At 36.3% G+C, this 13,498-nt stretch overlaps 1 protein-coding gene across 8 annotated transcripts in view; it reads left to right on the forward strand.

Moving 5' to 3' along the window:
* STK33 (serine/threonine kinase 33) overlaps positions 1-13,498 on the forward strand; it is a 155,520-nt gene that overhangs the window by 98,069 nt on the left and 43,953 nt on the right. For 7 of the 8 annotated variants that reach the window (XM_078058429.1, XM_078058428.1, XM_078058433.1 and 4 more), the window contains 4 exons: positions 1,548-1,686; positions 3,976-4,064; positions 5,932-6,016; positions 13,080-13,155. In XM_078058429.1, coding sequence (XP_077914555.1) covers positions 1,548-1,686; positions 3,976-4,064; positions 5,932-6,016; positions 13,080-13,155 — 389 coding nt within the window. The remainder of the gene's footprint in view (positions 1-1,547; positions 1,687-3,975; positions 4,065-5,931; positions 6,017-13,079; positions 13,156-13,498) is intronic. The other variant, XM_078058434.1, reaches the window with a different exon arrangement.

The following is a 13,498-nucleotide window of genomic DNA, read 5'->3' on the forward strand; positions in this document are numbered from 1 at the left end:
ATTCTTTAGTGACTTTTGAAATTCCAAAGCATCCTGAGGCTTAGTGAACCAGAATTTTGACTGTTAGAAGAAGGGGTGTTAATCTTCTGTTCCTGTTTTCGTGCTTGCTGATTGAACACAGAAGTTGCATTAATAGTGGCGATAGAATAGAATCAGACCCCAAAATCTTAAAAAACATTTACTAAAATTTAGCAGCAGAGGATGGAATGGAGACATGGAGGGTAGTCTATGAAAGGTATGAAATAGGTATGAAAAAGGCTTGTATTTTAGTTGACTGTGAATCTTTTTGACTCAAGAAATGACTTGACTTTGGGAAAACCTAAAGTGATCTTAATGTACATCAACAGAAACAGCAGATATGGAAGAGACATTTCATCCGTGGCTTTTTCCCATATATACCTAATTAGTTACTAAGTCCCACTGTTTCTTCCCCTTAGGCATTTTTCACGTATTTTTTTTCTTCCCCTTCTTGTGTACATCCTGTACCTCAAATATCTACCCTCCATAAGTAGAGGTCAGCGTACTATAGCGTGCGAGCCGAATCTGGCATGCTGCCTGTGTTTTTATGGCCCACAAGCTAAGTTTTTTAGATTTTTAAATGACTGAAAAAAATTTTTAAAGTAATATTTGATGACACGTGCAATGTATATGGAACTAAAATTTCAGAGTACATATATACAGTTTTGTTGTATTGTCTATAGGTGCTGTTACGCTGTAACAGCAGAGCTGAGTAGTTGCGAAAGAGATTGTATGACCTGCGAAGGCAAAAATATTTACCATCTGGATCTGGCCTTTGGAGAAAAAGTTCACCGAGCCCTGCTGCCCATTACTGTTGGAGTGTTCATTTAGAAATGCAAAATTGATCATAGCACACACCTTTCTCCCTGCTCCAGACACCAGCTTAAAAAACTTCAGTGGCTCCTTACTGCATATGGGGAAAAAATCCAAACTCCTCTGCATGACATCCAAGAGTCTTTACAACCTGGCACCAACCTGTTTTTTTCCGGCCTCACCCCTCCCTGCTCCACTCTTCTCTGCCCCACCAAACTCCTAATGCTGTTAACACGGAGATATTCATTATTCTTTCAACAGCCAGTGCTGTGTCAGTCTTTGGAATCTTTGCGAATACTATGCGTTAAGCCCGTTCTTACCCACATCCTCTACCCATAAATCCCGATTCAGTTTATCCAGACCTGCCTTTAATATCACCTCCTCAGGGAGCAGACTTTAAGCAGAGGCTTCTTTCCTTGGTAACCTCATGCCGTTTTGGCTATACCCCTTCTGTTGGCACCCGCCACACGATACTGTATTTATAACTCTGCTGTGAGCTCCTTGAGGGTAAGAACTATGCCTTATACCTCCTTGTTCTCTAGTATCCTGCACAGTATCTTGTACATGATAGGAAATAAATAATTTTGAATAAGTACATTGATGATTTAGGTTGGGATCATATTTCTATGATACATGTGCAATATATAATATTTTTAAAATCCTCAACTATATAATTTGCTCTCTCTCTCTCTCTCTTTATAAATCTATAATGTCAGAAAATGTACCTGGTGATGGAGCTTTGTGAGGATGGAGAACTCAAAGAAATTCTGGATAGGAAAGGGCATTTCTCTGAGAATGAGACAAGGTGGATTATTCAAAGTCTCGCATCAGCTATAGCCTATCTTCACAATAAGGGTAAGAAGAGAGTCATCCAGCTCATTGACTCCATGAATGCAGATGGTGCTTTTGTTTAAGGGTGATTGCATTCAGGGTTCAGAGTCACAGAAGTGATCCCTACTAAAATAGAAGATTTCATCTGAAAATTTTTCTGAATTTTTTCTTTTTAAGACTTTAATTAAATATAATAAGTATATTTTAATTAGAAACAAGGCAGGTATACAATTGCATTGTACACAGAGAAGGATGAATATTTCTATTCAACAGTTTGAAAAGCAGCTAATCTTGTCAAATCAAAAGTAGGCTAAGTCAATAATAAAAGTGAAATTTCAAAACACTTATATTGTATGGAAGTGTTGAATCACTAGATTGTACACCTGAGACTAATATTATAATGTATATTGACTGATTGGAATTTAAATAAAACTAAAAAAAAATCTATATATTCTAGGCATTTTTTTTTTTTAGAGTTAATTTTTAGAGCAGTTTTAGATTTGCAGCAAAATTGAGCAGCCATTACAGAGATATTCCATATACCCTTGCCCGTACACGCACAGCTTCTGCCTGTTATCAACATCCCCACCAGAAGGTACATGTGTTACAAGCCATGAGCCTACACTGACACATTGTTATCACCCAAAGTCCATAGTTCACATTAGGGTTCACTCTTGGTGGTGTATATTCTGTGGGTTTTGACAAATGGATAGTGACTTGTATCTACCATTATGGTATCATACAGAATAGTTTCACTACCTTAAAAGCCACATTTAGAAATTATTCTAATTTCTTCACTGTTTTTGGTTGTTATTGCTGCTGCTTTTCCTCAGGCTCGTTTTTTTCCTTCAAGGTTAGTTTATCTTACATGTGACTTTAGCACCTTCTCATTTTATACATGAGGAAAAGTTGGTTCCAGAGAGGTGAAATGACAAGGTGAGGTGTGGCAGAGCTGGACTAGAACCCAGCGGCCATCCCACAGACATTTCCTGAGCCCCGCCTGCATGTGGTCTGTGCTAGAATTAGAAAGATACAAAGACAAGGCCCCCACACCTCAAGGAATTCAGGCTGGTGGGAGATGGAGGATAGAAAGCAAACTAATTCAGTGTGATAATTTCTCTAATGGAGAGTCATATAAAGCACAAGGAACATTAGGAGCATCAGTGCCTTGTTTGATTTGGAAAGTCAGGGAGGGATTCACAGAGGAAAACAGAATTTGGGCTGAGGAATACAGTCTCAGACAAAAAAGAAGGGAGGGCCTTCCAGGCAGGGGCAGCAATTTTTGCAAAGACAGGAAACCCAGGGCCTCCTATGATGCTAATGTCAATTCTCCCACATTAAGCTATAAATTCAGTATAATGCCAACCAAAATTTCAGCAGGATTTTTTCGTGGAACTTGTTAGAAATATTCTGAAGTGGGCGAGAATAGCAAAGAAAACAATGAAAAAGAAGAACAATGGAGGCAGACGGGAGACTTGCTGTGCTGTACTTATGTAAGAAGAGGTCAGCAGCACACATTCCACAAACACATTCTGGGAGCTGTGTTAGGGAACTGTAAATGGTTGGATAGGGTCGCCAGTCCAGGGCTCTTCAGCTGCATTTTTCCAGCAGCGATACATGTAACTTTTTACGTGGAGGGAAATGATTGCTATGGATATGAACTGAGTTAGTTATTTGCAACAGAAGTGCTTGGTGCATGATTATTTGCATGCGCATAAAAATCCTACCTGATGTCTGACATGTTCAACTGGAGATTTTGTGTCTCAGGGTTTCCATTTGTTTGTTTTCATTTTAACATATAAAGACTAGGAAAGTATGTGCTCATGTTATAGAAAAATATATTGAAATAAGTGTAGTGTGTATCCACATAGTCAAGTTGCAGGATGTTAAATGTGTAGATTGACAACATACGCATGGAAATAAGTAAGTAATTCTCTATTTGAAGACCTAAGGATATAGGAAACCTTACTGGGTTTGTAACTACTTTTGTCTCCCTCTGCCTGGAATGCTTGACCTTGGGCAGGATCCACCTGCCCACTCACCAGGCCACTGGTCACAAAGAGAAGCCTCCAGGGCAGCAGGGGGATGGGGAAAGAGGAGGGAGTCAAAGAAAATGCCTCCTTAAGGATAAACCTGTGAAGAAAAGGGATTGGAATATAAGGGAAGGAACAGGGCAGAATTATGCTTGACCCTCCTTGAAGTTTTTAACAGTGGGACATTAATTTGTCAAATATATTTATCTGTTCTATTTGTGTCCCCTCTATTTTTCCATTTTTCACTATTCATTTGATTTGTTGTTTATTTTCTTGGTAGATATAGTACATAGAGATCTAAAACTGGAAAACATAATGGTTAAAAGCAGCTTTATTGATGATAACAATGAAATGAACTTAAACATAAAGGTAAGGTATTAGAAATCATGGTAAATATTTGTCTATAAACAATTTGATAGCAAAGTAGCAAAGTACGTCCTCTTTTTAGATACATTTTGGAAGCTTTTGAGCAGCAAAATAAGTGGCTTGTGCTAGAAAAAAAATAAAATTTTACAAAAGAGGTTGTAACTGACAAGAATAATTTTACAAGTTAAATGGTGCTATTGAATCTTTTTTAAAGTACATATTCATTTGGATAGTTCTAAATCATTAGTTAATAGCAAGCAAACAGATGCTCTGAATTCTAATTAATTTCAAAATTATGCCTGGTAATTTGATGTAAATGTGTTACAGATTTAGAAAAAAAACACACCTTGGCTGTGCCTTTGATATTAAATTAATGCTAAAGTCTGTATTTCTCATTGAAAATTTTCCTGGGTATTAATATTTATGTCCTAAGCACAATTAATGTGCCAAGTGTTTATTCTTCAAGATTTTATTCAAATTAAGTGTTCCTTAATGTCAAATAAATGATAGGATACATTATTTATTACTTAGCACTTTAATAGCGGCTGCTTTCAAAATATATGAATGTGTTAATTTAGGAATAAAATGTTGTCTGTGAATAACTCACTCTGTTGTAGAAGCTAAATCCCTATGTAATATAAGTGGGTTTAACAGCATTGTTGTTTTACCAAAGTAAATAAATATTCTTGAATATTTTCATTTTAAACTCTATGAGGGCAGGAATTATGTATGTTTTATTCACTGTTGGTACCTGGAGTAATGCCTGAAAACATAGTATGTGCTCACTTAGTATTTGGTAAATGAAGGAATAATTGCTCTCTAAAGAACTGAATTGATCATGAAACCTTTTATATATTTGATATCTGTGTAGATTTTCTGTGGAGAAGGATACATACTATAATGCTCAAAGTGGGGTAATTGTGAAAACTCCTGGAGAAATTGATTTTTCTATTTAGAAAAATAGTGGTATCACATATTGATAGGAACATTTTCTTATTCCAGAAGGCCCTGGAAACTTTTCATTCAGTGTCTGTGGACCAAGAGCCTATCTTTGGTTGTATGATCAATAAATGTGCCTGTTTTTCTGCTTTCAGCCCAAGGCTGTTCCAACTTGGGAGACAAGACCAAGGGCACATACTGAATATTTAATAACCGAATGTGTACTGGCCCCGATTTGGAACTGAGCAGAAAGAGTGCAGTTGCAGCAGCAGGCCTCCAGCGGATTTGTGGCTCTACGGTTACTTTTTGACCTGTTAATTTGCTTCTTGTAGTTTTTAATAGTGTAGTAATTGTTTTAATTAGTAAACTCTAGAAACACAAAGGAAGTCATAGTAAAGAAAAGATAGTAATTACCAGAGATAGTGTCTTATAAATAATTATAAAAAGGGGCAGTTTCTGTGAATTCTGACAAGGATAATGATTGCATTTATAAAAGTGCTTTAAACTGGAACATAGCTTGAGTGTCAGAAAAAATAGACGATAAACATACTATGGCCAGAATGTATTTTACGATGAAAGAGGTTTTTAAAAATAACTTTTTTATCTGAAAAAGTTAAATGCTTTCTTTCAAAATATAACTTCCTATGTTGAACTGGTAAGTTTAATTAGAAGAAATGAGCAATCAATATCATGGGTGTTTGCTCCAGGTAGGAGAAACCAAGCTTCTCTTTACCACAGATTTGTTTCTTCTTCACAAAGAGGGGTGGATGGGAAGCCAAAGCAAGGTCCTTAGTAGTAAGACAAGGAAAGCCCCTCCATCCACAGGAATCTCTGAATTAAATACAGAGCAATTACAATGTGGTGGAACTCCTGCCTTCAGAATGAGTAAACTCTGGGACAGGAAAATAGGTGACTGGGTTTTTTCTTCCAGGTGACTGATTTTGGCTTAGCAGTGAAGAAGCATGGAAGGAGTGAAGCCATGCTGCAGACCACATGTGGGACTCCTATCTATATGGGTAAGTTAGTAGATTTAAAATGATCTTTCTATATAAAGAGGTAGAACCACTAATGTAAATTAAAACTTGAACGACTTGAAAGAACTCCTAAAACTCAATACCAAAAAAAAAACTGATTAAAAAAATGGGCAGATGACATGAACAGACATTTCTCCAAAGAAGACACATAGATGACCAACAGACACATGAAAAGATGGTCAACATCACTCATCATCAGAGAAATGCAAATCAAAACCACAAGGAGATAACACCTTACTCCTGTCAGAGTGGCTAAAATCAACAACACAAGAAACAACAAATGTTGGCAAGAATGAGGAGAAAAGGAACCCTCGTGCACTGTTGGAGGGAATGTAAATTGGCGCAACCATGATGGAAAACAGTGTGGTGGTTCCTCAAAAAGTTAAAAATAGGAATGCCATATGATACAATAATTCCACTTCTGAGTATTTATCTGAAGAAAATGAAGACACTAATTTGGAAAGATGTGTGTACCTCCATGCTCATTGCAGCATTATTTACAGTAGCCAAGATATGGAAACAACCTAAGTGTCCATCAGTAGAGGAATGGATAAAGAAGATGTGGTATGTATGGTTGTGTGTTATTACTCAGCCTTAAGAAAGAATGAAATCTTGCCTTTTGCAACAACACAGATGGACCTAGAGGGTATTATGCTAAGTTAAATAAACAAGACAGAGAGAAGAAAATACCATATGACTTCACTTAAATGTGGAATCTAAAAAAATAAAACAAATGAACAAACAAAATAAAACAGAAACAGACACTTGTAGATACAGAGAACAAACTGGTCGTTTAGGGGTGGATGGGCAAAATAAGTAAAGGGGATTAAGAGGTATAATCTTCCAATTATAAAATAAATAAGTCATGGGGATGTAAAGTATAGCATAGGGAATATAGTCAATAATATTGTAATAATTTTGTATAGTAACTAGACTTTTCATGGTGATCATTTAGTAATGTACATAAATGTCAAATCACTGTCATATACCTGAAACTAATATAATGGTGTACGTCAACTACAATTAAAAAAAAGCAAACAAAAAAACTCAAGCAATTTGATTTTGCCACAGTTTGACTTACTGGCCCTGATCAAGCTACTTTTTCTTTTCTTAGGTCAAATAATTTCATTGTTTTAGCATTTTTCTCACAGTTTATCTTTAAAGATTGTAGTTTTTATTGGTTTTTTGGACTCTTCTTATAGTTGTTTATATCTCTTAGGTAATCATACCCCAAACTTAATTATTGGTTTTGTTAACTCATGCTGAAATCGTGTGTGTTTTACTTCTTTCCATTTCTTATCCAATTTTATTACCATCCAATGGTACATCCTAAAGCTACTGATTAAATATATTTTGTAAAGCAACCATTTATGATTTTTCTAAGTGCGACTTTTAACAGCTTTACCGAAGTACAATTTAAATGCCGTAAAAAATGTACTATTCAGTGATTTTTCTAAATTCACAGAGTTGTGCAGCCATCACCACATTTCAGTTTTAGAATAATTCTACCCCATAAGGTTGCCTCATGCCCATTTGTCCTTCATCTCATTCCCATCCCAATCCCCAGGTAACCACGAATCTATATTTACCTTTCCTGTACATTTCATCTAAAGGAAGTCATACCATATGTTGTCTTTTATGTTGGCCTTCTTTCACTTAGTGTAATGTTTTTGAAGTATCTTCCTCTTGTACCTGTAGTCTATCCCTTTATATTTCTGAACAGTTCTCTGTTGTATGGCGATGCCACATTTTGTTTATTGTTTCCAGTTTGGGGCTATTATGGATAATGCTGCTATGAACACATGTGTACAAATTTTAACATGGACACATTTTCCTTGGGTAGCTACCTAGAAGTGAAGTTGCTGGGTTGTAAATTATGTTTAACTTTTTAAAAAAGATTTTATTTATTTATTAGAGAGCACAAGTTGGGGGAGGGAGAGGCAGAGTGAGAAGCAGGCAGAGGGAGAAGCAGCCTCCCCGTTCAGCAGGGAGCCCGATGCAGGGCTCAATCCCAGGACTCTGAGTCATGACCTGAGTTGAAGGCAGACGCTTAACCGACTGAGCCACCCAGGCACCTGCCGCTTTATGTTTGACTTTTTAAGAAACTGCCAAATGTTTTTTTCAAAGTGGCTGTAGCATTTGACCTTTCTACTAGCAATGTATGAGGGTTCCAGTTTAGTTGTATCCTTGTTGACTCTTTTTTTTTTTTAAAGATTTTATTTATTTGACAGAGAGAGAGAGACACAGCAAAAGAGGGAATACAAGCAGGGGGAGTGGGTACAAGCAGGGGGAGTGGGAGAGGGAGAAACAGGCTTCCCACAGAGCAGGGAGCCCAATGCGGGGCTCGATCCCAGGACCCTGGGATCATGACCTGAGCCAAAGGCAGACACTTAACAACTGAGCCACCAAGGCACCCCTCCTTGTTGACTTGTGATAATTACCTTTCTTTCTAATTATAGCCACTGTAGAGGGTGTGAAGTAGTAGCTTATTGTGGTTTTTAATTTGGTAATTTAATTTTCCTAATGACCAATGATGTTGAGCATCTTTTCATGCAGTTATTAGTCGTTCATAATCTTCTTTGATGAAATGTCTATTCAAATCTGTACCTATGAGATGATTATATTTTTCTCTTTAAATTTATTAGTGAAGTAATTGCATTAATAGGTTTTGAAAATGTTGAACCATCCTTGCACTTTTAGATTAAACTCCACTTGGCTTAATAAACTGCTTTATTCAGTTTGTCACCACTTTATTTAGGAGCTTTGAGTGTAGCTTTCTTTCTTTTGTGCTGCCCTTGTCTTTTTTGATGTCAGTGTTACTCTAGCCTCATTTAAAAAATAGCATGCTCATGAATCACTTAAGTAACAGAAACTATCTGTTATATTAATAAATTATTAATTTGATGAAATTTCCCCTTAAAATTTTTTTGGCCCTGGTACCTTTTGGTAGATTAAGTTTCTATTATATTTTCTTTTTTTTTTTTTTTTAAGATTTTATTTATTTATTTGACAGAGAGAGAGACACAGCGAGAGAGGGAACACCAGCAGGGGGAGTGGGAGAGGGAGAAGCAGGCTTCCCACTGAGCAGGGAGCCCGATGTGGGGCTCAATCCCAGGACCCTGGGATCATGACCTGAGCCGAAGGCAGATGCTTAATGGCTGAGCCACCCAGGCGCCCCAAGTTTCTATTATATTTTCAATTTATACTGGGTTATTCAAGTTTTCCACACCTTTTTGAATCATTTTGATAATTTATGTTTTTCTAGAAAATTGTTCATTACATTGAGATTTTAAGTTTTATGACATAAATATGCATATATTATAACTTTCTGATTCTCCTATGTATCTGTGACTATCGCCCTAATTATTCCTAATATTTTTTAAGACAGTCATGTGATGTAAGATAAGCAATATGGCCTGTGACATCACCTGGCTAACTCAGGATTCCAGCTCTGTCACTTAGTCTGGTGAGCCCTTGGCAAACAACTTAACTGCTTTTGTTGTGGTTCTACATCTGTATGATGGGGATTATGTCATCCATTTATCAAAAATTTTTGAGGGTCTACTTTGTGTCAGGACTGGTCTGGGTATTGGGAATATAACAGTGAACAAAGTATAAAAATGTCATGTTGGTGCAAACATTAAACAAAGTAAAAAAGTAAAATGTCTGCTATTACCTGGGATGTTAGAGAGAAGTGCTAAGGAAGAAAAATAAAACAGGGAAGGGGAGAGGATATACTTAGGATGGTAATAATAAGATCTTTCTTACCAGGTTGACATGAGAATTAAATGAGAAAATATATGTAAAGAGCTTAGCACAATACCTGACAGTGCTCAATTTAAGCTCTTATAATAATCATTTTTTTTCTTGATCAAATTTGTTAGTGGTTAGGACAATTTATTGGGCTTTCAAAGAACCAGCTCAAGTCTAATATTATTTGGTTGACTTTTTTATTAATTTCTGCTTTTATTTTTCTGGATTCCTTCTATTTTCTTTTGGTTTATTTTTTAACTTCCATAAGTTAAATGGTTATTTATGTTCAGTCTGAGTATTTCTTTCTTCACTCTGAGTATTTCTTTGACCATTTCTTTTGCTAGACAGTGTTCTTTTTAACTATTATTCACTTCTTAATAGTCTATCATTTTAGTCTTCTTTAATCCAAGAATTATTTAGAAGTGCTTTTAGAATTTTCCAGGTTGTTAGGATGTATTTGATTTTCATGTGAATATGTGTTAGTTTTCCTAGCCTTTTGGTTTTTCTGTCTGGTTTTCTTCATTGTTCTAGGCAATTGTGACTTAAAGGTTTTCAACTTCTAAAATTGTTTTTTGTGATTGAACACATGGTTGGTTTTTGCAAATGTTGCATTGGATATTTAGGAAGTATGTATATTCCTCCTTTGTTGACCACAAAAATTTCTCTGTGTGTGTATTTATAAAATCAAATGTGATAGGGGCGCCTGGGTGGCTCAGTTGGTTAAGCAACTGCCTTCGGCTCAGGTCATGATCCTGGAGTCCCGGGATCGAGTCCCGCATCGGGCTCCCTGCTCGGCGGGGAGTCTGCTTCTCCCTCTGACCCTCCTCCCTCTCATGCTCTCTGTCTCTCATTCTCTCTCTCTCAAATAAATAAATAAAATCTTTAAAAAAAAAAAAAAAATCAAATGTGATACCTTTGTGATTTAAACTTTCCATATTGTTAATTTTGTTTGCTTCTGTTGATTTCTAAGACAGAGATTTATTAAAGTCATCCACCAAGATAGGGCTTTGACAAATCTTTTTCTACCTTTTGTAGATTTCTTTAGAAAAATATCTTACTTTATTGAAGTATAATTTGCATACAATAAAATGCACAAATTTTAAGTGTACAAAGTTTGATGACTTTTGACAAATGCATATGCTTATGTAATCACCACCTCAATGAAGGTATAGAACATCTCTATCACCCCAGAAAATTCCTTTGTGTTCCTCTCTGTTAGTCTCCCACCCAGACCGCAGGAACCACTGATGATTTTTATCACCAAAGCTTAATTTTGCTTGTCTAGAACTTTATTTAAATTGAACCAGACAGCGTACATTCTTGTGTCTGTCTTCATCTGTTTCATGTCATGATTTTGAGACTTAGCCATGTCGTATCAGTAGTTTATTCATTTTTATTGCCGAGGAGTATACCTAGTTCTGTATTTGGTTTTTTGTTTTTTGGGTTTTTTTTTTTTTTTGCCTCCTTGATGTATTAAGTTTTGAAACTGTTTTATCTTATTTGGGAAAAGGCTACTTTAGATTCTGTTCATATCCTCCTGTTGGCAAAAGACATCTGGTCTGTAGTTACATGGGGAAAATATATCCAAGCACCCTGAGTTTTATGCCTGCTTATTAGCTGTCTACACTGATAACAAGTGAGAGAACAAGAGAGAAGACAGATGGTTTGTAGAGCTTTGCTGACTTCCTAAATGGCTCCTTGGCACTGTTACCGTGGCCTCTGCCTTCCTGTGAGAGCTGTGATGGCAGCGCACGTGGAAACACCCCCCGTCGTTAAGATGGCTCTGAGGGACCCAGGCCGCCATCCCGGCCCCCGCTGTGCAGGGCACCCAGTGTGGACGCTAGTCACAGACTTGCCCTTGTCAGTGACTCACTGTTCAAGAGCCACTTGGCCTTTAGGGATTCAGTATTTAAAGAGTGTAAGTAGAGGTAAGGAATAATAGTTGCTTAGAGGAAAATGCTAAGTAATTTTCAATGATACGGAAATGAATAACTCAGTTTTGTTAATTACCTATTGTTGAGCCTTTGCTCATTGTTTCTTCTCTTTACTTTTTGGTTCCTTTTTGTTGATTTTTAGTTCCTTTGACAAGAGGCAGAGGAAGTGAAATGCTGTTTGCTTTTAGTAGTTATAGAAGGTGTGTGTGAGTGTGTGTGTGTGTGTGTGTGTAGGGCAGGAGAATGAAACTTTTCTAAAATAAAACCACCTTTTATGTGGGAGGCACTCTGTAGCTGTGTAACTTGAGGCAAGTCACTTCATACGCCGAACCTTAGTCTCCTCACTGGCAAAGTGAGCCGAATGTCTACATACCCATCTCGCAAGATTCTTCACATGATTTACACAAATAACATAATTTATAAAAAAGTGCTTTGTAGACATTAAAGTTCTATTGAAATATATACACCTATATTTCATTTTTATGTTTACATCTGTTTTATTCTTCCTTTTTCCTTGAAGAAAGATATTTGACCCCTAGCCATAAAGGCACAATAGACTATTCCTGAAATACCATATGTGACATTTTAAAAGCCATTTAAAAAGCCAGCCGTTATAAAGTAATCTAATCATTAAAATGTGCTACCTTAAAGTAAAACAAAACAAAACAAAAAACTACACACACAGACACACACAACTACTTTGAGAAGATTGTTTAAAGGAACCCTATTGTGAACACATTGTAAAGTATGGAGCACAGAGTTGGGGAGTCAGGAGTACCCGGATCCTAGTCCTAGTTGGCTTTTTTATCCAGTTATGTTGTAGGAGCTCTCTCTTTGTCTTAGTTTTCTCATTTAGAAAATGTGGAAAATAATTCATATTCTGTCATAGGAGTGATGTTATTATTATTATTATTTTACTAAAATGATTTATAACCATTTATCTTAGTTTCTCTGTGAATCCAGATTTCCACATATTGGGCTTGCTTTAAATTATATCCACTTAAGGCATGTATTCAATTCTATTTTGGGAAAAGAACTGAGATATTGTTGTCTTCTACTATAACTACACAATCTTTGCAAAATCATTTCTTAACAATTTCAGAGGAATGGAGAGCAGTACATTTAGTTACACAGTTTATGCCATCGTTCCATTAGAAGCTAAATGACAGGAGTGAGGGTACAGTGACATCAATTGTTCAGGCCTGTACATTATTCATTTAACATCTGCTGTTGGTTCTCTTTTTCCCTGTGGGGGAATAAATTACAACACATCAGCACATTTTTCATGCTTTGTGTTTAAGCATTTAAACTTCATTTATTGTATTATTAATATTATTTCATTTCTGCTTATTTGGCAGCCCCTGAAGTTATCAATGCCCACGACTATAGCCAGCAGTGTGACATTTGGAGCATAGGTGTCATAATGTACCTTCTGTAAGTAGCCTGCTAAATGTGCAGTTTAAAATGAATTGATAGTCTCTAACAGCAGACTAGAATTACATAGATTTTAAATGAAAACTCGGCAATATAGTTTTTAAAAAGTGACTGAAAAAACAATTGGGAAGCCATTCTAAAAGCTCTCTTATTAATTGTCAGCGACATCCATTAGATAGTTTTTTAATACTATAAATTTATAACATACAGGTTTGCTTTTCATGGACCTATAAATGCTACAATACCTGAGCCAAGTGAAAAACTTGCTTAACACCTCTCTGATCTTTTGTTACAGACCAGGAAGTTTCTTTGTACTTTCTCCAGAGATTCAGTTATAGCCCAT

The sequence above is a fragment of the Halichoerus grypus genome, chromosome 11 (genome assembly GCF_964656455.1).
Source record: "Halichoerus grypus chromosome 11, mHalGry1.hap1.1, whole genome shotgun sequence".
Classification (NCBI taxonomy): Eukaryota; Metazoa; Chordata; class Mammalia; order Carnivora; family Phocidae; genus Halichoerus; species Halichoerus grypus.